This window comes from Temnothorax nylanderi, unplaced genomic scaffold (genome assembly GCF_030848795.1).
Source record: "Temnothorax nylanderi isolate EJ_2023f unplaced genomic scaffold, tnyl_v1.0 TNYL_tig0006_pilon, whole genome shotgun sequence".
NCBI classification, from domain to species: Eukaryota; Metazoa; Arthropoda; class Insecta; order Hymenoptera; family Formicidae; genus Temnothorax; species Temnothorax nylanderi.
This window is the reverse complement of record NW_027249068.1, coordinates 2,537,163-2,564,897: the sequence shown is the minus strand read 5'-3', so window position 1 is coordinate 2,564,897 and position 27,735 is coordinate 2,537,163. Positions and strand designations below refer to the sequence as shown.

Sequence of the window (27,735 nt, the reverse complement as noted above, 5' to 3'; positions counted from 1 at the left end):
CGCCTTTAACGAAGTCGATTTAAATCGAATGGCATTAAAATCAGCAGCTCGTTGTAGATGGAGCTATTGAATACAAATCGATGTTTACATCGAAATAAATTTATGAAGCGTTATCTCCTCGGTCAAATTTCACATTATGCTAATTCGTATTACAATCACCCAAATCATAATGAGGAAATAAGTACGAGTTTCGTTGCTTTCGAGAATTTAGCCACTTCTAAAAATATAAAAGAATATTTTGCTTTAACGTAAATGTTTTTTTCTGGCAAAATTCCAGTTTTGCAAATAGTCGCGCGATTCGCCGATATTCCCATTCAGATACGCTAACGTCAATGTATAGTGGTCTTCTAATAGAGAAAACGTGAGTTAAAAAAAAACGAGATAACCACAATGATCATTAATTCAACGACAGTTTTAGTCCCCTGCAGTTTCGCGCTCGCAGAATTGCTGCAGATGCGTGTGCAAATACTCGTACCTAATCTCGGTAGGAAACGACTTTTTCCGCGCGCGTGGGCTATCGAAGCGATAGGGCTGCATGTAACTCGCGAGTATGACCGCAATCTGTTACCGGTATCTGCTGCCAGATGCCAAACGCTTCGCACCAGCAAGTTTACACGCGCGGTGCAGCTAATTGCGGTAATCTAGCTTAATGTACTGGAGAGAAGTAGTTTGGGCTAGCCGAGAGAGAGACGGACGGGGCGATTGTTGCCAGAGATGGAGCGTCAGCGCCACACCGAATTTCCCATTACGTGACTAATCCACGTAGCGGATGAGCCGCGAATATCGTATCGTAGCGTAGTATCCATGTACGTAATATGACGTGACGTAACGTAACGTAAAAAAACGCAACGGGAGAAAATTTTCAACGGGAGTTACGAACGCGACGATAAAATGTCCGTCGCTGCCGCCGACCGCCGACGAGTCCGCTTCGGCCATGAAAGAGAACTTTGAGGGGAGAACCTGTTTTTGTGGCGTACGAGGGAAGTTAATCCCGTTGTATGAAGACCCTGAGTCGACAGCTAGCCAGGCAGCCACCCCCGAAGGGCCTGCGCGCGACAAGATAATACGAATAAAACGCGATTATCCCCGTTGAACAATGAGGAAACCGGAGCTATTGGATATTCAAACACAATTTCTATTGTCTCCAGTTTACGCGTGTCTCTCTCGTTTCGACCGAGCGCGGGCGTCGTGATTCGTGAGAAAGAATCGCATTTTACAAGCGAGATACCGTAAATTCGGCAACAATTTAACGGATATAATTGTAATAACGTTAAATATTCCAGAAACCAAAATAGACGATATTAATTGCCTCGGGAGACCAAATTACGTCTCATTATTGCTACATCTGCAATTTGAGTGAGGCCAAGCATGATTATTAACGCGTAGCAATGTAATTACTAATGTATTCCCGGTTACAATATTAAAGCCAACGCGATTAATCATGGAGGGCAAACTAATTATTCGTTATGTTACGATGCATAATTGATATCAAATCACTACTGGAAATCAAATGTGCATGTTTACGGTATATCGAAAACTCGCCTTTAGCTTAATAGACATTTTTCATCTGATTGTCGATGTTTGCTCCGTAAATGTATCATAGTTGCGAAACACCTTAATATATACTATCGAAACAGAACTTTTACCAGCCCTATTCGCGTCGACTTTAAATTGTCTCGCGAACCATTTAATATCCGCGACAATTTATCACGGGGATTACCGTATTATTGTGTTTCTCGTCTAGCGCTATTCCTCTTTCACAGCAACCGGTTTCGAGAGGAGATCGCGCGCACACGATCCGTGGCTCTGACGAGCGCAACGTGCGTGCAGCTGGAGACGTTCTCTATTTCAGAAAATACGAGAACGCTATATTGTTTCGCTCCCTCGTTTTTTATAAATGACACCTCGACGGCCGCGACTCTGTCGCCCCTTCGAACGAAACATAAAATCCGTGTCGCGCGACTGCACGCGAGGCAGTAAAATTTTATTGGAGCAATATTTCGCAGTCGTTGCGCAATTTGCGCCGCCAGGGAATATCATAAAAAACTTAAGATCTATAAACTTTGCGATAGTCAAAAGTAATCTTTTCGCGTTATGACGCGAGAGTGGATCTTAAACTGAAGCGTTTAGCTAAACACGATGAAATCGGAGATTGTGGTGTGGAAATTTTCATCGTTCGAGTACGCGTTTTTCATGTTTTAAATGTAACGTTAGTGTACTGAGAAAAATACAATTTCCAGAACCATAAGTTTTATGCTGTGAATCGATGTCAATGTTGTCGAAGAAATAACGAATGCGGTGAGAAACGAGCCTAAATATCCGAACGAAATACATCGCGCTAGCTAGGCGCTGGTCGTGGATTGCCTTTTACCGGATGGCAGCTGGCAAGGGCCAGGCCAGATGTTGGTCGTTAATGGACTGTGCGGGTCTCAAAGTGGCACCAGATCCCCCCCTCGGCTGCCTAAAGTTCGTCTACGAGACAAAAGACCGACGGATCTCGTCGGAAATAAGAGAACGAGAAATTGTCGGGATGAAAAAAAAACGCGCAGTATTTCACTCGTGATTCATCCATCGCCCGGTCTTGGAATTATCTCATCAAGATGATCATTTACGATAGCTTTTCGAGCGCGAAAATGTTAATTAACTTCCGGGTAAAGTCGTTATTACGAAAGAAGCAAGTTTGACGGAGTATCAATATACCCCGTTTCCAGATTTTTAAAGAGATATTTACATTGACGTATTCCTTTTGCAGGTACAAACAAAGCGATTATCTCTTCTCCGCTTCTCCCTTTCCACGACATTCTTTTGTGAATGCCCTCTCGCACAAAGGACATGGTTGTAAAGCTCTCGTTCTTCTTTCCAGCGGCTTCGCGCGTAAATGTGAATAAAGAATGACTATATGTTTTAACTTGGCATATACGTGACGCAATAATTCACAATTCGCTGTACCATCTCCGCGCGTTACGTCTATTTTCACGTTCGTTTATTCCATCTTAATTATCAATCGCAAAATATTAATATGAAAAAAGATCAGCGCATCGCACTTTATTCGATATTTTATCGAGTATCTGATTCTCTTCCACATCATCACAGTAATCGAGAGATAACGAAATCTACAAAATTCTACGAGCAATGATTCTCTCTCGCTAAATAAACGATTCCTATTTATCCAACAACCGTAACATTTTTATCGCCGCAATTTCGTTACTCGAAAAAAAAAAATGGAAAACCTGGTATACGCTTTTAGCAAGTGCGATCCGGGAGGCGAGCAGCTAATATCGACACGATGAAAGATTGCACAACCTGGTTCGTGCCCCAGGTGTTCAACGAAGATTATTATATATTCTAGAGATAAAAAAAAGCGAGGTGCTGTAACACGGTTATGAGCTGTTGCAAGTTTCGAGCTTAGCAACGAGCACGGCGCTGACCGTTTTCCAGTTTAGTGGCTTACAACTTGTTAGTTAATTTAGGACAAATCGAGCGTAATTTTTGCGAAGCGGCCAAAGCGAGGCGAGGACGAGCTTCATCGAGGTGGATGCAATTTTTATAACGAAAAGATACGAGGCACCTGCAAAAATTGTAGCGAATACTATAGGATCGTTATAGTCAGAACAGCATCGAACTAGAGGTTTTGCAAGCAACTCCTTCCTTTAACGACGTTTTATTTTTAATTTATGTGAGAGTTCGTTGCAGTCTGCACTCGGTCATAGTTACCTTCGAACATGTGGAATAACGGGTAATTTGTGGGCGAAGCGGACATAAGTTTTATCCGTCGTATAGCAACGGATACTCGAATATGTAGCTTATGTAACATTGAGATACGAGGCGCGATAGCCACGCCAAAAAAAAATCGATCGTAATTTTGGGCTTTATCGTGAAAGAAGGCTTGTCGACGGGCGCGACGGGCGGTTCCTTCTACCGATATCCTCGTGCCGTACCCATAACTGGGTTGGTACCCACGGCTATACTATTTACTCCCTACGTGCGCGGAGTGCATCGATGCTTACACGCATGCTGGCGATCGATGCGTGGAGCCTGGGGAGAGGAGTGGTGGCAATGGTGGTGAGGTCACGCCGGGTAGGCGAGGGGCGAAGGGACACAAATAAAACGAGACTCGCGGAGACAGCTGGTCGTTCTGCCCTCGGGACAAACAACGAACCCACATGACGCAAATGCGCACACATGCGCGGGGACGCACATACGCGCGATGTGTTTCACGCACACTGCAGGCACGCATACTGATGACCGGTCTCCGGACTCTCCGGATGGCGGTATACCGATATACGGAACCGGCTTGCGCGATTTTCCGAGCGCGCGGTACAACGATGCCACGGTCGGGTCGAAAGGTATCGATAACAGATATATTAACGTCGCCACAAGTCTCGCGAGGTATTCGAACGAGTATCGAACAAGCGTCAGTCCGTTGAACGAAAATGTACACGTACGGCGTGTACGTGAAACGGACGTGCGCCATCAAACTGATTGATACAAATGGGAATACAAATTGTCGCATTGGGCATCTGACTCTAAAATCATCGATAAAACTATATTTCCATTTATATTTCAAAATTATAATTTAGCGACGTCCATTACTGGGCGCGAAGAAAAAGCTGTCGAATATACGGGTACGAATTTGCGCAGCGTTTCTACCCGATCAAGCCCGAACGATATGTTCTTATCGATCGCCATGCTATCTCCCGTCAAACGTGTTTTTAATATGTTATAGGAGAAGCGTCGAAAATAAGAGCAGCATATGCGAGGTGTATTCGAGAGAGCCCGCTTCGAAGCTAATTTGTCATTCGTAGCCCCACGAACGACTCGATAACATGCAAAACCGTTAGTGTCAATGAGCCATCAACAGAACGTGTCAACAATGTCGCTGAGCGTTCGAACATTGAAAAATAGATGGATAAAGAAAACATAGATCAACACGAAACTCGGAAATTTCCAAAATAATTATCCTATTAACAAAATATTTTGTGAAATAGAATAGATAATATCGAAAAAAAATCATAGTTTGTTAAAAGTGAAGAAAACTTTTACGAAAGGATGAACATAAATATCATGTTTCATGAAATTATCACGCGACCCAAGCTCACGCCTATTTTTAATTGTTTAAAGTAATTCATATTAAGTTGTTTAAATCGCGCGATAATTTATCTCTATTAAATCCTTGCATGGCTTACCGCGATAATGTAGCGATAACCAAATAGCAGACTCACTTTCCTCGTTTCAATTGCGTCTGTTAAAATTTTAGAGTTAAGCCTTCAATTCCGCTTCGTCTATCGCGAAAAGTTAAACCGCAAGCAGTCAGCAAACGCGCCGAGCCTCGATCCAGTCATTTGATGGTTTCTGTTCACGTCGCTTTAAAAGTCTAAAGTTAACGCCTTGAAAGAGGAAAATTGTCTGACGGCGTTTTTTATATTTTCTTCTTTTTTTTGTTGCTTTAGCTTGCAAGGCGAGAAAAACACGTGAAACGAGGCCGGTTGGCGCAGAATGAAGCACGCTTATTAGTGGAACGAGGCCAGACCAACGAGGCCGAAGGAACTTCTTTATCGCTCTTCCTTTAAAAACACAACGCGCTATCGTTAAAACACTTTGTGCACTTCGTCTGTTTTATTAAATCGCGCGTCATCGACGACGACCCTGCGTCAAAATCTCGGGAAAGTTTATTCGATTCTATCGATCAGATAAAAAAGATAAAACTACGAGTTCCATATCTCCACTTGAATAACAATGACAAACTTTTTACTCCGCGTTTTCTGTTGAGCTTCCTTTTTAATTCTTAATTCATTCCTGGCAGCATTATGTCATCACTTCTTCTTTATATTGCATATTTCCGGCAGGTTATAGCGATACGTCGAGTCAAAGGTCATAATGTTCCGCCCGCATGGGACATTATGATCAATTCGTCATAAATTTTTATTGATAAAGATGTCTTGACAGGGTTAACTCGCGAGAACTCTTTTTAAATATTATCAAAAACACTAAAACTCTTTGGAGAGAAGAGCCAATATTATATCAATTACAGTGAAATTCCAAAAAGAAAGTGCTACCATCATAAACGTAATTCAGTACAAGGAAAAATCTATTTAATAATATTGAGACAGACAGTTAAATCAACTTGTATCGATTGGGAATTCCAGCGATCACTTGACAAGACAAAAAATAAACAAAGCTTTTCTTTTAAGATTCGATCAACGTTTCGCGATATCTTTAGCGAAGTTAATTACAGACGATTAAGGTGATATACTGCACCGCCGATCAAACATAAATGTCTGCAAAAATGTTATAGAGGTGCTCGAAACAATATCCGCTCGATAATAAGCGATAAGTATGCATACAGAGGAACAGAATACAAATGCGACAAGTGTTCGACATCGACGTCGATGACACCAAAGTCCATCACGAAAGTTGCAGTTGTATGAAAGAAGGAATTCGATCGGTGCGATATAGACGAGATTGTTAATTTTGGTTTCGGCAATCTATGAGGTCAAACATCGCGATGCGGTCTAAACTGCCTGAATGCCTCAACGCGAATGCATTCTCGCGGGACTTCCATGCAACGACTTGATCGCCATCATCACGGTCTCGATTAATCGCGTCTGGTACGTACAGCTTCATATCAGTCGCAGCGTTGCCACGTTATTGCACTCGGTAATTCAACAGATGCTCAACTGAAGCGTCTGCCAAGGGCAGAAACGATCGCGACCGTCGAACGAATACGTAGCAATTTGTTTCGGGGAGCGCAATTTCGACGTTACGCGGCACAGCAGAGAATACGTCGGTTACGTTTTCGCTCGTACCGCCACCGATACAAGATACAACTTCCAATTTCTGACGTGGTCGATTCCCAGCGCGGATCTGTGAACTCCGTGGGCGAACGAACTCTTTAGAGGCAGACAGTGTAACCGCGCGCGGCGACAGCATCGCATAAATAATCTAATGGTTTCTTTGTTACCATACCGAGTCGGACGTCGGACGTATATTTATTTCGAATCACGTCGCGCGGGCGCAACGCGAACCGTAAATACGGTACGGGGTTTCGTAACCCCGGCTCTCTCATTGTCAGTGTGTAGGAACGCAACGTGCGTGTACGTCTATCATCGCCCGACCCTTCCTCCGATCCGCGCCTCTCCCGAGTTTTTTCTCGTCACTTATCGGGCATCGCGCGCGACGCTTTCTCACGCTGTTTCATCACGGCCGGCCGATCCCCGTTTAGCACGTTCGCCAATAAATCTCGATACGTAAAGTATCTCGCAATACGATGTTACAGTTTGCACGGCGGACATGCACTACTTGAGCTCGTTTGAATTCATCACAGCGCAGATCGAGAATCGAGAAGAATTCACGCGAACGGTCGTGTCACTTTCGATAACGAAACGATAATTATAGTTCACTGCCATGAGTCTTACAACCATTAAATTAACGACACGAATTAACACGTAATCGAAAAAATCATTATGCGATCATTGATCGACCGCGTATCTAAAAAATATTATCCTCAGCAAAATTTGAATGACTGTAACGAAGAAAGCTAGCTGCGGTTATTTTTGCAACATAAATATATTGACATTTGCGTCGACGATCATAGCTGCGACGTATGTATCTTTCGGACTACATCGAAAAGCCTATAATATCGGTCGTAACTTCGTCTGACTACACCTAAACTCTGAATCGGCGGGCATGAATAGCGCGACGCCATTAAACTTCGGGTAGTAATAACATCTGAATGCAGTCGTCATCGCGATATGCATTCGAATTTACAGTGCCAACGTTCCTCGCTCGCGAAGAAACGAGATGAATAGAGAAGCGACGCGAATTACCGCGGATCGATTAAAGAGCGACGCCGAATGTTGAAATTTTCGTAAATGCGCCAATATAGCGAATAACGGACAGGGATAGAGGATGAATAAAAAATTTAGAATAAAAGAATCATACAAATCATACTGATTCACCTCACGACGTAACTATAACCTATCGACTATAGACGGCATTTGCCCGTTTATTCTCCAATTTTGCTAGTCTGTTTTTTTCTCTTATCCGTCGATTGAACGTTGCACAATTTACTTATACCGCGAATTATCGCGGAAAGGTGATTGAAAGACCATGCTCTTTTCACATAACGCGAGACGAGATATACAAGCACAGACTACGTAATTATAAATTTGCAATCACTTTCAGACGTATCGCTGAATGTTTCGACTTTACAAATAACATGCCGATAAATTGCGCCAACATCGAACGGCCATACGACTTCTTGATATCCTTTTGTATGAGAAACGAACAACCGATCGGCGATCAATAATCTCCACGTACAGACAATAACCGTAAAAGTTATCCCTCTCGTCGTATGCAAAGGCAATCTATTCCTTTATTAGAGCGGACACGGTATCGCTAATCGAGCACCTTTTTAAGGACGGCTGTATGCACCATTAAACTATTGTAAGCACGAAATCGTACCGGCATCGACGGTAGCTCATGATTAAATAGAAACTCGGTATTATTAGGCCCAAATGGGGCACTCCGCGATCGATAAGTAACTCGCTCTTATGTAACGCAAAAACACGCGAGTTGTACATCGACGTTGTAACGTAAATGGTCTAAACACGATGCCAGCATTGCCAGCACAGATAATCATTCACAATAAGCGTCACTAGACCTTTATCGATTTTTATGGGCAACATGGGGATTCGACGTAGCAATCGTAATCGTAAAATGTTACACGGACCTTCTCAGCGACATAAACAGTCACTCGAAGCAAAATACGGCGATTCGTTCACTCCCTTTGCGCTCGTTATAAACTAATCGTCAGATTGCTAGAGAAAAATCGGAGAGGAAAGTGATGACAAGTACTTGCAGTACTTAACAACGGAAATGAGTTTCCGTTCGTTCGCAGCTGTTGGATAAATTGATTCTCGGTTAGCCTTAAGCGGCGTACAAAATCGCAAAGTAAATTTGCGCGAATAGGTCGCGAGCAAATTTCGCGAAGTGATCGAAGTTGTAACGATTTATAAGAAACAAACAAAAAAACAATTTCTTTTAACGATGAATGCTGGCACGTTGAAGATTGAATGCATCTTTCAGTACACGGCTTTACGCAGCTTCACGCGGCTTTACGAGCTCGCCGTTCGCGGGCGAATCGTTACGTGTCACGACGACAGCCGGAGGCGTAACGGAGGAACGATAGCGTTATTTCCGCGAAGTCGGCTTCTCCTCAACGAGGAAAAGCGGAGCAGAAGCGCAGGTAAGGAAGCTTCGCGCTTCGTGTAGCCGGTAGATCGCACGCCTACGCGATCGCGATCAAACCGGTTCTCCTCCTCTATCCCTCCGCCTAGCCTCAGCCTCTTCCATATCGACTTCGTCGACGATTTATCGATTAACGCTCGCAATATTCGTCAAAATTCAACGCGTGAAACTCATGCGGGCAACGAGACGGTATTCGATTATGCGTATACGTATTTCAGCCATAAAGAACGGAAAGCCAAAACACATGGCGCAGATTCATCGTTCACCCCGTAGCGGTATCGCGCTTGTAGTATTCGGGAAGGTTCGTGTCCATGGTGATTGCCTCTCATGGTCGCTGTAGTCCCCCTCCTAAAAGAGAACATTGTTAGGGGCCCTACGGATTATAAGCTCGATCCCGACGAACGAACCGCATCATCGCACTCACGCACGCACGCAGCACGCACGTTCAGGGTTGCCTTAATCATTGTCCTAAAGTGTATTATGGCCTTTTAAAATACAACTACGTTAGAAACAAACAAAAGAAACATTTTTATTCTCATTATTCCCTCCTCATTTTTCGGAAGTTATATCCGATCGGTAACTTCGAACACGGTACTCGATACTTCCATGTTGAATAAGCAAAGTATCGATGCTGAAATTCGAGAATCCCCTTTTCGCAGATTAAGACGGCCCTGCGCGTGGCGTGGGAAGGCCCGGGAAAATTGCGTGCTGCGATAAAGCGAGGGAAGGCGGGCATGGGGAAAGGGAGGGAGCTAGAAACAGAAGGGAACGACCAGGAACGACTAGTCGTTGGACGCTCCGTTGAAGCGCGGAGCGGAGTAGAGAGCCGGCCGACGAGCCGAGTCTGAAACTCTGAAATCGAGGGTCTTTCACGATGAGAGAGCGCGCCATAACGACCGGGACGGCAAAGGGAGCGGGGACAAAGGGGGAGAGGGGCCAGAGGGGGAATCGAGGGGGAGGAGCGCCTGAGGGGTTGAGGCCCGTTACGGCGTTACGCGATGTAATAGCCTCGCGAAATCTCATTTCGAAAAAACATTTGTGAGATCGGGACGGTAAAAAAATTGCGCGAGTCAAAGAATGTGAGGTAAATGAGATCCCGGGATAAGCGAGCGCGGATTGTAATCCTGCGGAGAGAAAGAACAAACTTGCGTCATGACGGAAACGCGGATTTCCCCAGTAAAAGCGACGCGACGTCGACCTCCTTCGGAGCGTTAACGCGGCGCTTGTCGCGCGTGTAAAACAATCGACGAACGCGGGTAAAAAGAACGGAGCCGATAAAATCGCGTCCGACGGTGAAGGCGTCGCGTCAAGACGGCGAAGGCGAGCTTTTATCTACGTGGAACTTAAATTTACCGTGCAGTTCACGCGCCCGCGAACGTGCGCATCGAGCACGCTTGCTCACGCGTTGGGTTACCGCACGCACGTTTTACGTCAACGCTCCGCGAATATAATCGCAGAGAATATTAAATAAAATACACGCGATATATGTATACAGCTCAGGGGAGAGATAATTTCAGATTTCAGTCACGTAAGCGCTTCTTCTCGATGAGGATCGAACGTAAGCCGGAGCCTGTGTTTAATGTAAACTGCATTTTTTCCCGATTTGACGTCACGGCTCAAAACGGTCGACGCGTAGATATCGGCGACCCTTAATGTAATCGACGACGTGTAATGTAACGATCGATTATCCGGAGATTTTTCTTCTCTACGAGACATTTCCCGGTGGCAGTGGCGTTTCGCATACGCGCCGCGACCTAACGAGAGCATATCGGCTGAAGGGAAATCACGGAATTGACTCGCACGATCGCACGACGAGTCAAAGCGGAGCGCATTTGAATACGCGGAGCGTGCGGGTGGCTCTTACTGGCGTTACTAGATCGTCCTGCCCCGTTCCATTAAACGGAGAAATCCTCTCGGTGGCAGCGACGACGACCGCGACGCGGCGCGGCGGAGCGGCGGCGGTGACCAACTTTCGTCGACCGGGGATCGAAACCCCGAGAGATATCTTCCGCTCGCCTCTCTCGATCTCTCCTGAAGCGGAGAGATGCAGCCTCGCGGACCAGAAACGGAGAATCCGCTCGCGCGGTTTCGTGACTCCCGGCGCGGATCAGCCGCGCGCCGGCGTTGCCGAATTTTCTGCTCTGACAACAAAAAATGCTTCTCGTATGCGTGTGCGTGTGTTTGTGTGTGCACGTGTGTATGTTGTTACAGAGAAGGGGAGCATACGCGCCGGGAGAGATAGAATGAGAAAACGAGGGGGGCATGGGGGGAGCAAGAGTGGGACCGCATGAAAGCCGCTGGAACAGGGTAGGGTAGGGAAGAGACGGAAGAGACAGGGGAGATCGCCAATAGCGTAAGACTGAGATATAATTTTCAGTTAAGTCGTTGTTACTAGATGTGTTAGAAGATATTGTCTTAATTCCAGTATTAATGCGTCTCCCGAGCGCGTTTCGCGAACTTATTAGCGGGTAACGCGGCCAAAACACGTTCGATTCGATATTGGGAGAAAGTATCTATGTATTTTTGCTGTAGCTTTGTGGAAACGTTTATATCCACCGAAATATTAGTAGTCGTTGCGACTCATGTCAATATTTAAAAAAAATTTGACGATATCTACCGTTAGGTTGAAATGATGTACCGATAATGAAAAATCAGCTGTATCTTACGGAGATGGAATATCGTAATAACAAAGCAAAATTCTGGTATCAGTGCTATCGTGCACGCGTTCATCAACCCGAACGAGCGCATCTTTCACGGTCTGTCATCGAAATGTCGGCGAAATTTAACGTAAGCGATTTTCGCTGGCAGATGCGCGATAATATCGCAGCGGGTCGCAATTTCGCGCCGGGCCGGGCCCCAGGAACTCCGGCCCCGGCGTCGCGTCAGTTCTCCCGGTGTTGCTCGCTTTTTGCGGATACATTCACAAAGGGAGCCGAGCGATCTCGAAAGCTTCCCCTCGCGATTACGCCAATGAGTCGACCCAGCGAGGCAGCACGGCACGGACGGACAGTCGGTTGCGCTGTTGCCAAGCGGAAACCACAAACCGGCGGCATTTTCTTCTTCCACGAAGACACGGGCAGACAACGCGTTCCGCTCGCCTACCGTGTTACCTCGTACACGTAGGAGGAGGCACCGCCACGGGCGGAAGGGGTAGCACGGGGGTGAACCAAGGATCGAAATACAATCGGCCAGAGGATATGAAGAATGAGACGGAGGATCGCCAACGCGCAATAAGACGCAGCTGCGAAGAGCAACGAGCCAGACACGCAAATAGGAATATGTAATCTAAGGCAATACGGAATTTGCGAGAGCGGAGAGACATTTTCGTCACTGTTTGTCGAAGACGTTATCGGCCGCCCTCGGCAATGTATCAATGATCCGTTTACGACGCTTGAAATAATAGCCGGTGATCCTGACAAATAGTAGATGAAAAAATACGTTTTATTGCACGTTTCGTTATCAGGACAAACGATGAGCGATAATGATAATTATTATCAGCGATAATTATGCATCGTCTCTTTCCACTCTTGTTGGCGCTCTTAATCCCCGACGCAATCCACTCAACCTTTTTAATCTCGATGCGTCGCAAACAGGCTTACAAAGCTCCAATTACTCCGGCGTCATCACAATTTAATATAAACAAGTCACTTTTCAATTTTAACGGCTATCTCAGTATTTACTTCATTCCAAGTATATATCTGAATGCTTTTAAATATATCTCATTTCGCATTAATTAGAAAATTATGAATTGTCCGCATTAGTACGTAACGAAAAAGACTTCGGTCATATGTGATATGAAATGCACGAGCGCGCAAATCTTGCATATGGGATTCGAATTAGGTAAAACAATTATGTCGCGCGCTAAAATTAAACTGACCGTTTGGCCGACAGCTAAATAATAGACGTGCAAATTTAACCGATCATAGATATACAGACGAATCAGTTGAATGAACTGCATTAAAGATAGACGACTCTTTAGAGTGCGCGGCGTAAACACATCGTTCTTAGATTCAGGTGGTTTCGCCGAAACAGAGGAAAAAATGACGAATTGATCGGTGCGTGCGATCGAATTAAGTTTAACGATTGTTTCAGTAACGAACACCCGCTTGCACATTTCCGTATTGCCCGCGCAGGAACTAACGCACGCGAAACACGTAGAATTTTGTAGGAAGTGATTAGAATTTCAGCTGCGTAAAACCACTACCAGACTTCCTCGTACACCCGTTTTCTACACGGGCGAACGAGGTCATATATTACGAGGGACACGCTGTATATGTATACCGGATTCATAATGAATTATTTCCCCAATACCAAATACGTTGCGAAAAAATACGTCAGAACCGCGTGTACTTCCGATAGCTGTCGAAAAAAGTGGCTAATTATGACAAGTTGTATGAAGTAGAGAATATATAGTGAAATTTAAATGCAGAGGAACTGCCATATTCTACTAGCAATGAGAAAAAACAGCGTTAGGAGAGAGATCCCGCAATACAATAATAATTATACAATATTATATAAAGGTAAAGGTTGGAAGAGAAAAAGCACGAGATGCAATTTTAATAAATATTCGCGATACTATATTATCGTTATATGCACCTGTTATACGCGTGTAAAACCATCGGGTCTCACTATATTGATAAAAATATAGAATAAGATGGAACAAGTCAAAAACGAGATAGCATACAATGACACAATGATTCTCAAATTTGTATTTCGCGAATCTCTCGCGTTTCCGGCGATTCTTCGCGACCTCATGCTCCGTTTCTTTTACATAATCATAATTTTACTTGTTTTTACGCATTACGAAACACGTAGTTTGACGTTAGGATTTCGCCTAAAAGGGAGAGTCACGGTGGAAAAAACTTCGAAAACCACCGCGGTAGACCCCGCACGGCCGGACACGGAATGAAATAACAGAGAAACAGCGCGGCACGGTGCGGCGCCGCGGGGGATACGATGCGCGACGGGCAACGGCAACATTAAAACGGCGACGAGCGCGCGGAAGACAATACGGAATTGCGCAAAAATGCGCGGTGGAATAGAACCGAAATTACACCCGGTCATTCTTTTCGATTTGTTCGCGAAGCGCGACAGCACAACGTATCTCGCGGATAGACGGTGGGCGTAATCACCTCTCTACGCAATTAGTACCGCGGGTTTTCATAAATTCCAACAAACCGCGAGCTTCGAAAAGTCGTAGACGCCCAGCATTAGAGACGTAGAAAGGCAGTGCGTGCCGCGTGCCCAACCCTCGGGTATAAGTTAATAACACGGAAACATACCGACACGTGGTGTGTTCCTGAGTCGGTTCCTTTCATCCACATAAATTTGTGACTGCGTCGTAGACGAACCAATCGGAAAGTTCCTTCCACCCTCCCGTTACGATTCGATTGCGTGATGATGTTAAACGCGTAAACAAACGTTCTCTCTTTTCCTTTTGCGGACAATATGGCAGGAAGTTTCGCAAAAATGACATTCCCGAAGACAATGGGGATTCGACTTTTTTCCGGCAGGTGCGCGTCACATGCGTAATTAACGTCGATGTAATTTCATTGAGTTGGGTCATCGATCGATACGTCTCTGTGCCGGCGTCATCTGAGCAACGGTTTTGCTCGAATGACAGAAATACGGAATGACGTGGAATAGCGTGATACTTGAAATAAAAATGAAAAAATTGAATTTTAATTTAGAAGAATTATGCACGTTGTGTTCGCTGCGCGGGACTGATTACGCATGGCGAAAGCATTAATAATTAATGCGACACAGGAATAATAGCTTCCACATCGTATCGTCGCACGTCCGTCGAAGACGATAATCGAGTTTCTGGCAATTCTAAGAAAAAAAAGGGATACACGGCCGACGGATATATCTCATGCCGCCATCCCTATCTCTCACGCGCCGTGGTCTGGAATTTCTTTTGGAGATTAGATCATCTACGAAATTGCACGCCGCAAGACTGGCGATACAAGACGTTTAAACAAAATGAAACGCACGAAACTGGAACGCCATCGTCGCAGATCTAGCGAGCATAGGATAGGCTGTAAAACCGCTAACACAGCTCACGATTACAATTACAGTTACGTGAGCTGGATTTACGTTTCACGTCTTGAATTTTCGTGAAGGATCTTCCGACGCTCACGCAGAGTCTGTTTACACGCTTCGACAAACATATACGATTGCAAAGTTCAACGTTCAAGGTAAAAATTTTACAGGCAAATGTTATTATAATTTATAAGAACGACTGAATAAAAAAAAATTAGCCAATAGAAAAATCCAGATTATTACGAATCGTCGATTCTGATCGAGTCTGATCCTTTCGTTTTTCGTGTGGACCACGCGCGTAAAAATTATCCCCTCCCGACGTGAAAATAACGTAGGAATCTGGACAACGGCGCAATTTTTCGGCGAATAGTTTTCGACAAATCCGTGATGGGTGGAAAAAAGCAACATGATGGACGCCGATTCCTCCCGCCGATGACCTCGAAGCCAATCGGCAATTTTATGATGGCTCGGTCTCGTGTTCGCATTTGTGAGAATGAGAGAGAGAGAGAGAGAGAGAGAGAGAGAGAGAGAGAGAGAGAGAGAGAACGCGGAGTTGCCAGGTCTCTCGCCAAGCTGTAGAGCGTAGACCAACCAAATAACGCTCCTCCGGAGCTCTCCAGTCCTCTCTCTTCTCTCTCGCGGGCTTAAGGCGACGCGATATGGGCATATCTCTTTAAAGCGCCAGCCAGCGACGCAGCAGTGGTGCTCACGAGTCACGATCGATAGCTCGCGAGTTGCGTCGAACGTCTACGTGCGAAATAACAATCCACGTTCGCGTGTAGACTATATATGCGACTATACCGTCGATGCGTAATCCAGACGTAGACAATGCGTAATCTACGTAGACATCGTCCATAATAATCGCACTTTCTCCGTTTTTTTCCTTTGTTTCCAGAAAAACTGCGTTCTCAATCAAAGAAATTATGCTCGATCTCACAAGCGAGGTTTCGAATCTAATGCGCCGCACCTATACGCGCGCCGAGGAGGATGAATCTGAGCGTTTTACACAACCGGCGAAATATTATCATCGCGTCCGCGCGTCAGTGCGATATCCACCAATTCCGAGCATCGCGATGGATCCGTACCGATTACGAGTCTAGAGGTAACAGGAGAGATATTACGTGGAAAAGAAGCATGAGAAGAAACTCCGTCCCATCAATCCATCGCGCATCGGATGGAACCAAGCCACGCATACTCCTCCTCGGCTCCGATCAGGTGTGTCGGCTAAAACCTGTTGGCTCGCCTTCCTTCTTCCCTTTGTGAGCGAGACAGGTGGTTATAGGGCCCAACAGCTTTCGTGGAGGCTGCCCCGACGAGGAGAGGAATGAAAACACGCGTATAGAGCGCGGGCGGGGGTGACCGAAGGAAAATCTCGTCGGTCGGATCTCGTCGCGTCGGCGTCGGGGAGATCCAATTTTTCCGGTCCGAATGCCGCGGCTAGGTACCTACTCGTAAATCCACAACGAGAGGCAGTGACGGGTCGGGGGAGGAAGGGACGGTTTTACGAGCGGGGAAAAACGGGCGCGCTCAGCGAACAAAGACTTGGGCGAACGCGCGCGCGTAACGGAGCGCATTCGAGATGCGCGGATTTGCGAAACGCGGAATAAGCGGCCCCATTATCGCGGCGAACGGGCACGGATGAGTCACGGCTTCATAATCGAGCCTTAAGCTCCACTTTTGCGGTTAGACTCCGTTGCCCTTCCCTCGGCGATCCGCGGGGGTTATCGTCACGACCGCGAAAAAAGGGACGGGCGACTCGAAACTCCAAGCGAGTCGAGTGAAACTTCAACTTTTTGCCTCCTCGAGGAAAACATTCTAATAATCTAAATAATCGTATCAAAGCGAGTCGAAAAGAAAACAAGTCGATTAAATCTCAAGTTCCTTATCGCCGCGCCTTCGAAACGTGTGTAAAAATAGACAAAGTTATAGATAAATATAGATACTCTATCGGATATATACTTCAAGCTGGCATCCCTTTCGATTTAGTTATTACGTGCACGTATCGGAAAGTATACAGGCGGTAGTCACGCGACAAGAGGTGAGGAGAAAAAGAAAATTACGATCAACTTGTGAATGTTGGCGAGAGTTGGCAGAACCGTGAGACCATGCTTACTGTAGAAGCACAGCGAGTGCGTGTTTTTTTTCTTTTCTTTTTTTTCAAGAGCATTAGCAAAAAGAAACGCGGAGGATGTCGGCGTCTCGACTCGCGGCTAGGCGATTCGACTGGCAGCGAGATCGCAGAAGCGAGGAACGATTACGTCTATTTTCGCGTAACACGCGCGCCATCAGGGTATCCTACGCGGTCACGAAAAATATTGCGGCGGATGCACGCATGCGCAGGTCAGCGTTAGCGTTCGCGCGACGGTAAGATCCTAAGTGCACTGACCTCTTGGCCGCTATGCGAAAGGCGGCTTGTGTAGGAAAGTGATAGTTACGAATACGTGCGTCCGATTGTAATACGCTCTCGTCGCAGTCGTCGCAGTCGTCGCTTTATTGCTTCCCCTCGAAGCCGCGATATCGGGCTTCCGCCTGTTCGATATTGGCGCATTCAGCCCGACAGCTGTCTTTTATGCAACGCGAGTCGTCGCGAGCGATACGACTTGACGATTTTCGTTCTCTTCTTCTTCTTTTTCTTTCGCGGAAATCGACGATAACGCGCGCGGATGTGTGGATGCACAAGCACGCGGAACGATTACACCCCTTTCCTTCTAGCGGTCCAATTTTGCGTAGGCATGATCGTGATACATAACGATCCTATTTATTCGTGTCGGAAGCGCGAAACAAGGATCGCAAAAATGTGCATCTTGATTGAAATAAATCTTATAATTCGTTATGCGTAATACGATAATATATAACTTACTTAAGTAATACCGATAATTAATTAAATCGCTTTTTACGTAATCTACATCGGCTTAAAAAAGGGTAAAAAAATATCTCGGACCTCGCGCAATTAGTATTAGTATAATAGCGCTCATAACTCCCCACGTATAGCCGCGGTCGACTCTAGCTAAAAGAGAAAAATGAGACCAACTCGCAAGTTCCGGAGCAGCTGTCAGAGGGCAGCACGTTTCGCGTGGCGACTCCAAAATGGAGAATCTGAAAAGCGCTCCGAGCACCACCGGCCGACGTGTCGCGGAACACGCGGCTTAATTCGGAAATGGCAATATTGGCAATTTCTGCATTTTCCAGCGACGATCGGTCGAGAGGAGCTCGTGGAGCGAGCCGTAAAACGGACGCGAAAGAGACACAAATAATGAATACTCACGCGTCCTCCTCCGCGCAGCTCCACCGACATCGTGCACCGATGTCATGTTCGAACCGCCAAGCGCCAAGCGCCAACCGTCGTCGGGACGCGGGAGCGGGCTCCGTCGTCTTTCGCCACAGGATTGCACAGGATCCACGACGGATACACGGTCGCGTACACAGAACAAGGGCACACCCGCGCGCGAGCACACTTCCGCGGCACCACGGCGTCGCGGCGCCGTCCGTCGGACGCGCGTCAAAGGCGACCGCGACCGTTTTACCCCACGTCGACGCGGGGATGCGCGCGGCCGCGCATAAACGAGCCTGTCAATCGCGGGACAGCCGCATGGCATGGCGACCGCGCCGACCGCGGGCGCAACTCAGCGCGCACGGCGCTTTAAACGTACGTCACCGTCCCGGCCGGCCCCGTCATTGGCCGGCACGGCCGCCGCCGGCCAATCGGACGCGCTCTCGCGGAATCGCGCGGGAAGACAAAGTGCTCGGCGTTACCGTCGCGCGCCGAAAGTCACCCGCGAATTAGCAGGGCCGCAGGGCCGCAGGGCGCGGTTCTTCAACCGGTCGTTCGCCGACTCGCGGCGCCGATGCTTGAATAAAGAACGAGGAACGATGATGCCGTCCCTTCGTTTCGAAACGTCGCGTCTACGACTCTTGTTCCGCCACCGATAAATCTAAATACTGCGATGTATTTCATTTGCCGCACCAGCCGAGAGTAATTTACTCGAAATAAGAGGAAATTGCGCGCGAATTTAAATTTGCGCCTCTCTATCCAGTCGTTCCGATGAAATTTCGCGAATCGGGCGAAACAGCAAGTGCCTCGATACGCGTCGAAAAATGGAGAGCGATTTTTATAGTTGGTCGATTGTTAATCCACCGATAATCGCTATAATAGTTATTATTCGTCTAAAATTAACGCGGCGTTAATAATCTCCGTTTCGGAATGTCACACGTACGACTTTTATTAACAAAATCTCGTTCTTATACAACTTGACTATTTGACTATTTTAAATAAGAATATATGTCGTGTCGAAATCTAATGCCGTGCGCCATGGCGGTTACAGCGTTCACAGAAACGCATTTGAATAGAAGGAAAGTAAACTTTATCCGATACCTTCGCGATGCTTTTCGTTCCGTGCTTGCAAAAGCATAAGCCTCGTAATTGTTGCGCCCGCGATCCCTCAAGAAAGCCGAAAGCCGAGGATAGAAAAAAGACCGACTCTCGATCGCGAAGCGTTCTCGGCGTTCTCGGCGTTCTCGGCGTTCTCGCCGTTCTCGCGTCACCTAGTGCGGACTGCGGAGTGAAGTTAGTAGGAACGCGTGCCGTCAAGATGGCGGCACCAAGCGGCGTATATGCCGTATATACGCGTCTCTGATACGCGTGCGTTTATTTGCGTTGATTTGCGTGTCGCGCGATGCGAGATGCGAGCTGAGCGGAGCGGCTCGTAAATATCGTACGTTTCGAGCGCGTTCCGGCCGAATTTCCCGTAACGTCGACAAATGAGACGCGGCGAGCGACGCGAGGTCAACGTCGAGTGCTTGCCGAGAGCGCGATCGAACGATGAACTATCTCAACAGTATAGCAGGCGGCACGACCACCACCGACTCGGGCCTGCAGCTCAACAATGTCGAGATTCTCTACACGAAGGTGCAGAGGATTTACGTCAAGCCACAGCATAAGGAGGAACGCCAGCGGGATCTCAGAGTCAACGTCGAGATTCACGCTGGCATCAGTCCGGTTTGCCGCAAGGTAACTTTACCTTAAGGAGTCTTCCTCCCTAACTTTGAAACTACTTGGACGTGTGAGAACGTTAATTGCGCTTTACCCCTTTAATTCTCTGTAATCAGTAAACGTCGATCAAGACCGATAGTTGCTGCTACGTGAAATATTTATGGACTCTCTCTCGTTTCAGAGTTTGTGTGTTTTGCTGGCTGACGACGACGATCCATGTTTTCTCTACTCCTTATTCATCACCGAAGATGATTTTAAGGTACTGAAAGCGCAGCAGGGACTGCTGGTTGATTTTGATAACTTTGCCACTCAGTTGATATGCTTGTTGGAGCAATGTCACGTTCCGGGAACGAGTCAACTGTCAAAGACTCCGCCAAAATTTCTCATGTTATTGGCGGAGGAGTCTGGAGATTGGAATTTCAAGCTTGTGGAGACAAATAATTTCAAACATCTGTGCCACCTGAGTTTAAATATATCACCGGCGACCGATTCGGTTTTGAAAACACACATGGCGATGAAGATTAAGCACCTGAAAGAAAATATTTCGCAACAAAGTAAGGATGCGATTGGTTTAGAAACTAGATTAAATGATTTAACAAGCAAACTCGAAACGAAAACAAAAGAATTAGAGCACTTGGAGCAAAAATATTTAACTGAGAAAAATCAGATACAATTTAATTCGTCGCAGCAAATAAGTATGGAAAAAGACAGGTATGTATATAATATATATAAATGATTATGAATAATATTGATTTTAATAATTTTATAATAATAAATAGGTAATATTGTAATGAAACTTTTTTTTGTTTGCTTGAAATCAATCAGGATCATCATTTGAAAAATATTAATAATTATGTTAATATTTTTCAGATTAGCACAAGCACGACTAGAATGGCAATGGCAAAGTGAAAAAGAAAAAATGGAAGTTGAACAGAGGCATGCTGAAACTGTGAAACAATTGCACACGGAACTTGCTGAATTACGAACGCAGAATATGACGTATAAGGATAAACAATCCTTTTTAGAAGCTACAAACGCAGAGCAAGTAAAACAGCTGCAGAATCTCGAGAAAGAGCTTAATATCGCCGAACGAGATTTGACGCTACTCAAAAAGCAAAACTCGAAATTAGATGTAGATTACCATGACAAAGATAAAGCTGTTAACAGTTTGCGTACAAAGGTAGCTGTGCTTGAACAAGAATTAAAGGACAAAACAGTGATTATTAACAAGCATTTGGAAATGCTAAAATCGGGTAAAGAACAAAAGCAGCATTTAGAGGATCTCTTAACTGAAAGAGACAGTCAGTTGCAACGCAAGCAAAATTCTTTGAGGAGTTTAAGTGACGAGTTAGTAAAAGCCAATGAAATCTTGACTAAATTACAAAATGAACTTGCATCAACCAAGTCTAAATTAAAATTAAGGACGAGCATAGCGCTCGAACAGGAAAGATTGTTAGACAGCAAACAGAAAGAAGTTGGCCAATTGGAAACGAAAATGGAGGGGCTTGTCAGAGATGCGAGAGATGCGAAGAGTGAAGTAGATAATTTAAAAGAACAGATAAAAACATTGCAACACCAATTGGAGGAAAAAGAAAAGATCATAAAGAATAATGATAACGGTAAGACTACGTCTCATTTTGTCTTGTCTTTGTTATTAAAAATGCCTCATGACTACAGAAAATTAATACGATGCTTTCATCTTTCTTTTACAGTAATTAGTTGGTTGAATCGGAGATTAGCGGACAATCAATCGCCATTACAAAGCGCTACTACTCCGGCACCAGTTACGATACCATCATCCGTTCCGCTGACGTTACCTAGAACAAATAAACTATTTCCTAACCGATATGAAACACGCACGCCCGTGCCCAGCACGATACAGCCCAGTACATTATCAGGATTACCGATGAAAAATCCGATCGTACAAAATCCAAATATTAATCAGACCACTCGCACGACAGCTCGGTCGATGGGTGTCGGTGTAACGGAAAGTTCGGTAGGATTAACTACCTTCAACAAGAGCGCCCTGATTTCGAGTACCAGCACGCCTATGGAGCGTTTCAACGCGTTGAATAAAATATCGGGAAATCCAACGGCCTCCACCTCGGCGCCGGCTATAATTGAGAATAACAATGGTCCGGCGGTGATCTCGAATGGTACAAAAGCGAAAACTGCAAGCGTTGGCTTGCAGGGCGGATTAAGGCGAGCAGGTTTATCCGACAAACCCATTTTACCTTCGGCATATTTTCCTAAGACCTTGCATTAACCAATTGTTCGGGAGGAATTATCAGTATAGAAATTGGTGAGTTAAACTCATGTTAGAGTACTTTAAGAATCAAAACGTAGGAACGACAAAACTGCAATATTGTCATTAGCATAACAATATTTCAAGTTTGCCGTCTCGGAGATAGTACAAATATTTGTAAGAATGATTAGTATTATTTACATTTCTTACCAGATAAAAATTTTAGGACTATTTTTAATCCTACACATTGGCACCTTTTTATATACAAAAATGATATTAGGCTATCGTCAATGTAATCGGTGTATCAATGTAGGATTAATAATAATATATAATTATTTGTATATATTATACTAACGCTCCGATCTCGTTAAATACAGCATAAAATGCGTATATATATCGGTAGGAAAATTCCATCATTCATTACAATATACTTTTATATTAACTCTAAATAGCTTCAACATTATTAGCATAATTTTATTATAAAGACTATTTTTAATATATAAATACTACTTGACAAAGTACATGAAAGGTACACTCCAATGAAATTTATATTTATAATGAAGCATAATATATAATATATGCATATATCATAAATCAGGAATTGCAATTTATAATATTAACTATCAAAACAGTTTTTTTTCCCCAATAATTCTAAATGTTTTTTACATAATTGCAAATTTTAGAGACGTATGCCAAATATTGTTACAAAAAAAAAACGTATTTTTTATGACCGTCAAGTTCGAAACGGAGCAATTTTAAGATTAACATGGCACAATTTCCCATTTTATCACGATCACGATTTGATTATCATGCAACTGATTTCTGATAATTCATATTTCCATTATTGTTAGCTTCGTAAATACATTTAAAGCATATTAATCACATACCTGTACCTGGAAAATAATTTTATCTTTGTGGATTTTATGTAATAACTGTATAAATATTTTTATATATAAATGGAAATGTTAATGAAAAGAAAAAAATATACACAGAGAGCTCTCTAATTTTACGACTTATGACCATAACGAGTCAAGTAAGGCCATTTAACACAACAAATATTAGAATGTGCCTCACAGAATAGATAAGAAAATTCTATTATATTTATATACATGTATGATTTATATTGTATACCTATTATAAAAATCATACTGGAGAGAAATTGTTTGTTAGTTGCAATATTGTATAAGCGTGAAAATTTTATATATTCAAAATATCTTTTCAAACTATGTGCCACAAGGTACAGACGTATCAAGTAAATTCAATCTTATAAAGCATGTCAATTTATTAAATTACATAAATAGAGCAACAGTATTAAATATAATAAATAGCGATATAAGATGGTAAATAAATGATTTCATATATTTTACTACTTTTGTACATAGAATTATAATAAATGTCTCTATTATATAATATGTGTTTTGCACATGTGTGGAAAGCTGCCAGTCTCATAAGGTATATACTTTGTTTAATCATATCAGAATATATAAGTTTGCAACAATATATTATTGTATTTGAAGAACTGACAAAAAATATGTACTTCCATACATCTTTACGCGCAACATGATACAGATATTTACATGATACATAAGAAAATATATACGGGCGACAAGATTGGAGATATCGCGACTTATCGCGTGTTAAAAGAGTTAATTTTCCGGAATGCAAATTACACAAACAATACTGTATAAAAACATTAAAACATGATAAAATATTGTCAATATTAACAAACCAATGATATACATTAATATCAATTAATTCATATCAATCGGAGATGACGATACACTGCTGTTCGGTAGATCTGTACAACCCATATCCAAAAGAGGCATATCCATTCGTTTACGTCTGCGTTCGCACTTCGGACACGGTTTACTAGCGTTTAAACAATCCGCGTGAAATACGGCGTTGCACCTCCCACACTGTAAATGAATAAATTGTTTGTCATAAAATTAGATATTATATACAAGGAAGAAAAAGAGAACGATGTTGAACGGTGTTTCTCACCCGAAATGTAGACTCCATATCAAAAGGATAAATGACTTTTGTGTCGTTACACACTTCACATATAAAGCCTTTCTGACTACAGAGCCAACAATTTATTACATGATTCCTCGCGAATTCAACAACCTTTTGCAGTTGCTGCGCGAGAATTCCATTGGGTATGTCGAGAAGGTCGGAAACGGAATATTGGTGAACATGTTCGTACAAATAATCTCTCGGCGCAACCTTCTTCTGCAGAGATTCAATAATGGGCTCGCGACACGTAAATAGATACGCTCGCAACAGGTTCAACTGAATCCGTAACGATTGCAATTGTGCCATAGTATCTACGGCCATGTAGATTCTCGGATTTAAGATCTTCAGATCCATCAGGGCCGGCTTGCCTTCCAGATACGCAGCGGCTTTTCGGCTAACGGAGTATTGTTTCAAGTCCCAGTTATGAATTATACGCGACGGTATGAGATATTGCCCCTCCGCCATGCACTTTGAACAGTAGTAATCGCCCGAGTACGCGCACACGTGCGCTTTAGAAAAGGTCATGCCAATCGCGTAACCACAATCGAGACAACTGTAATTTTGCACATCTAAGCCTTTTTCCCTTGGAATATTACCTAACTGCTCATCGAAATTTACCACAGCCTGGAATATAAAAATTAATCGTTGAATCATAATGAAATTGCGTTTTAAAGTTTATAAATATATGGTTCGCGGGAACGTACCTTTGGCTCCGGCTGAGCCTTATTAGATCCTTCCTCAACAGTTTCTTTCTTTGGATATTTCTTTAGAAACTCTTTCAAATCTGGTACCGTGGTATTTCCAGCCGTTTGGTAACTTTGAATGAGCGCATCGTACGTATGACCATCGCCGGGTGTACGAGGTGCGTCTGCCCCTGATCCGTGGGATATCACAGGTGAAGTTAAACAAGATTGGCAATCTTCGAACGACGTTGACCATCCTAATTTTCCTATTAATGAATTTCCCACAGTGGCCGCGGTGGCATCATTAGCGACTTGGTTTTCTTTCAAAGCATCTTGTAACAGCGGGTCCTCCGTATCAGCAGCGGTATTATCTGTATTCTTATTTTCTGCATTGCCATTTGACATCTGTTGTACCTCCCTGACCTCTCGCTCTTCTTCTTCTTCTTCTTCTGGGTTCTTTATTACAGCGTCTACAAAATTGCTGGGCAACTGTCGAGCGGCATTATTTTCTTGCGCGCTGCTATTAGATTTTTCTTTAGCCAGAATAATTTTCAGCGCTTCGTCCTCCGTGATAGACGCTACGTTATTAAACATGGACTGCGAGGAAGTGAAGGATCCTATTCCGATAGAACTACCGATGGAACTAGCAGTTTCTACCTCATCAAAATTATCGGTCGACTCGCTGTTTATCGTTTTCGCTATATCTACCGCGCTAAATACGGGACAAGACTTCATCGGGGGGGACCAGATGCCAGCTATAAGCAGAGGAGTGGTGGACCAGAAGTTCAAGAGGCTACTGTTGCAAGCTAACTCGAATCGTACATAATCCAGGTTTTCTATTAATCTCTGCGCGACTTCCACGAGGTCTACATCCCTGATGTAGGCTGAACGATTGTAGTACGGCTTCAGGGCCGAATTGTCCCTCCTTATGGCGCAAAAGTAGCTAGCTAACAGACCCTCGTTGAGCGCCAGCCGTATCCACGCTCGACAATATCCGACTTCCGTGGTGACTTGACTCAACGCCTGTATCTGATCTATAATCTGACGATGCGAAAACACCAACAGCGGACCCCAGAAGCTTGGCTGCGGCATAGCGTCCAAGTCGGGGCCGCTGAGAGCTTCGGTCACTCGATTCAGCAGGCTGTCCTTCAAGCCGTGGAGAAATATAGCTTCCAGGACGGAGCAGAGGGTCATGGTCTCGTCGCAATTGCCGACAAGGCCGTCGTCGGCGACCCCCGGGGCGCTCTGCATCTCCATGACGCTCGTGTTGAGCTGTTTCTGGAGGGAGTCCCGGACCAGGAGGTTCCTCTTGTTGCCCATTATGGACATCTTCAGCAGCGAGTTCATCTTGCGTGCTATTGCCACGGTACGTCACAGCGAGAACACGTCTTCTGCGGCGATCTCGTCGCTGGAGCATCTTCGCGGCCGCGTCGCGCGTCGGGAGATCGAGGAGGATCAACCGGAGTCGCGTCGTGCCTCCGGAGATGTCCTCGTGGCCGCGATCCGCGTCGCTGCGACGGAATATGTGTCGTAGATTACGTTTGTGGCACGCGGGCGTCACGGGCGGTACTGACAAAGGAACGAGGAAGTGCCCGCGCCGCGAGCGATGAAGTCATCGTATCACGGCGATAGCGCGGCGATATTGCGCGTGGCCAGGCCAGGCCAGGCCAGGCCAGGCGCGCGCGTTCACACACGCCGAGAGCGGGTTATCGCTCGACGCCCGAGCCTCGTGTCCGTGAAGTAGGTTAGGTGCCCGAGAAGCAAAACATTCGCGGCATAGGCTGTTCGGAGGCTCCGAGATCGCTCCTCTCCTCTATCGACTGCCCAACGGTCGCTGCAGCGCGGCGCCGTTCCGGATCAGAAAGTGCCACGGCGATCCCGCGATTCTCGATCGAGGCGCAGCAAATTTTCGCAACGTCATCGATCGCCGATTCTCGCCGATCTCCGTCGATCGAGCAAAGCGCCACGGCCGCAAACGCTACTCCGAAACGTCGTCCATCCCTGTCGACCAGCTGTTCGTCAACTACGCGTCGGGCTGAGTTTCCGCTGAGACGAGACGGCCAGGCCAGGCGGTCGCGCGTCGCGCCGCCCGCGTCCCGCGTCTCGTTGCGTCTCGTTTCTAGGACGGCTACGTCGGCTACGTCGGCTACTCCTTGAGAGTGGTACGCGACCCGACGGCAGGTCGCGCTGCCTCGTCTCTCGCTCCTGGCTCCCGTCCTCGTCACTAGGTGAAGTAGGTGAACTCGCCGCCGAGGCCCGAGCGCTCGAGCGCCAGGCTCCAGGCCCGACCAGGTGCGCCCCCATAATCTCGCCGCCGGCCGCACTTGTCGCATTCGCGCGTCGCACTTGTGACTTGCCCGATGCGATGCTATTTCCAGCGACCTACGCCGCGCCGTCCTTTCCCGCTCCGAGCTCCGACAGTCCGACGCGCCCGGGCTGCCCGCCCTTTCGATTCGGAAATAATGGAACTCTATCAAGCGACCCACAGTAACGACGACTAATTATAGATCTAA

The 27,735-nt window shown here is 45.4% G+C and overlaps 3 protein-coding genes across 3 annotated transcripts in view; 1 reads left to right on the top strand and 2 right to left on the bottom strand.

The window, feature by feature from the left end:
• The window catches only part of Ipk1 (Inositol phosphate kinase 1), a 75,300-nt gene extending 56,383 nt beyond the window's left edge, over positions 1-18,917 (bottom strand). Inside the window, exon 1 of the mRNA XM_071717724.1 lies at positions 18,557-18,917. The gene's annotated coding sequence lies outside the window, so the exon portion shown is untranslated. The remainder of the gene's footprint in view (positions 1-18,556) is intronic.
• A 194-nt stretch (positions 18,918-19,111) lies between these two features.
• Sas-6 (Spindle assembly abnormal 6) lies at positions 19,112-23,936 on the top strand. Its single transcript, XM_071717712.1, has 4 exons — positions 19,112-20,299; positions 20,463-20,992; positions 21,152-21,900; positions 21,994-23,936. Exons 1-4 carry the CDS (start codon positions 20,111-20,113, stop codon positions 22,545-22,547), a joined length of 2,022 nt encoding a protein of 673 aa, XP_071573813.1. The 5' UTR covers positions 19,112-20,110; the 3' UTR covers positions 22,548-23,936.
• Plekhm1 (Pleckstrin homology and RUN domain containing M1) lies at positions 23,860-27,567 on the bottom strand. Its single transcript, XM_071717704.1, has 3 exons — positions 25,244-27,567; positions 24,528-25,163; positions 23,860-24,442 (listed from the first exon to the last, which is right to left on the bottom strand). Exons 1-3 carry the CDS (start codon positions 26,567-26,569, stop codon positions 24,278-24,280), a joined length of 2,127 nt encoding a protein of 708 aa, XP_071573805.1. The 5' UTR covers positions 26,570-27,567; the 3' UTR covers positions 23,860-24,277.
• Positions 27,568-27,735: the final 168 nt, after the last annotated feature.

Excerpts from the sequence above, each read along its gene's own strand:
- Sas-6 (XM_071717712.1), top strand. The coding sequence starts at position 20,111 with ATGAACTATCTCAACAGTATAGCAGGCGGCACGACCACCACCGACTCG. Across the intron at positions 20,300-20,462 it reads TCAGTCCGGTTTGCCGCAAG|AGTTTGTGTGTTTTGCTGGC; the intron begins GTAACTTTACCT and ends CTCTCGTTTCAG. Across the intron at positions 20,993-21,151 it reads ATAAGTATGGAAAAAGACAG|ATTAGCACAAGCACGACTAG; the intron begins GTATGTATATAA and ends AATATTTTTCAG.
- Plekhm1 (XM_071717704.1), bottom strand. The coding sequence starts at position 26,569 with ATGAACTCGCTGCTGAAGATGTCCATAATGGGCAACAAGAGGAACCTC. Across the intron at positions 25,164-25,243 it reads AGGCTCAGCCGGAGCCAAAG|GCTGTGGTAAATTTCGATGA; the intron begins GTACGTTCCCGC and ends TTTATATTCCAG. Across the intron at positions 24,443-24,527 it reads ATATGGAGTCTACATTTCGG|TGTGGGAGGTGCAACGCCGT; the intron begins GTGAGAAACACC and ends ATTCATTTACAG.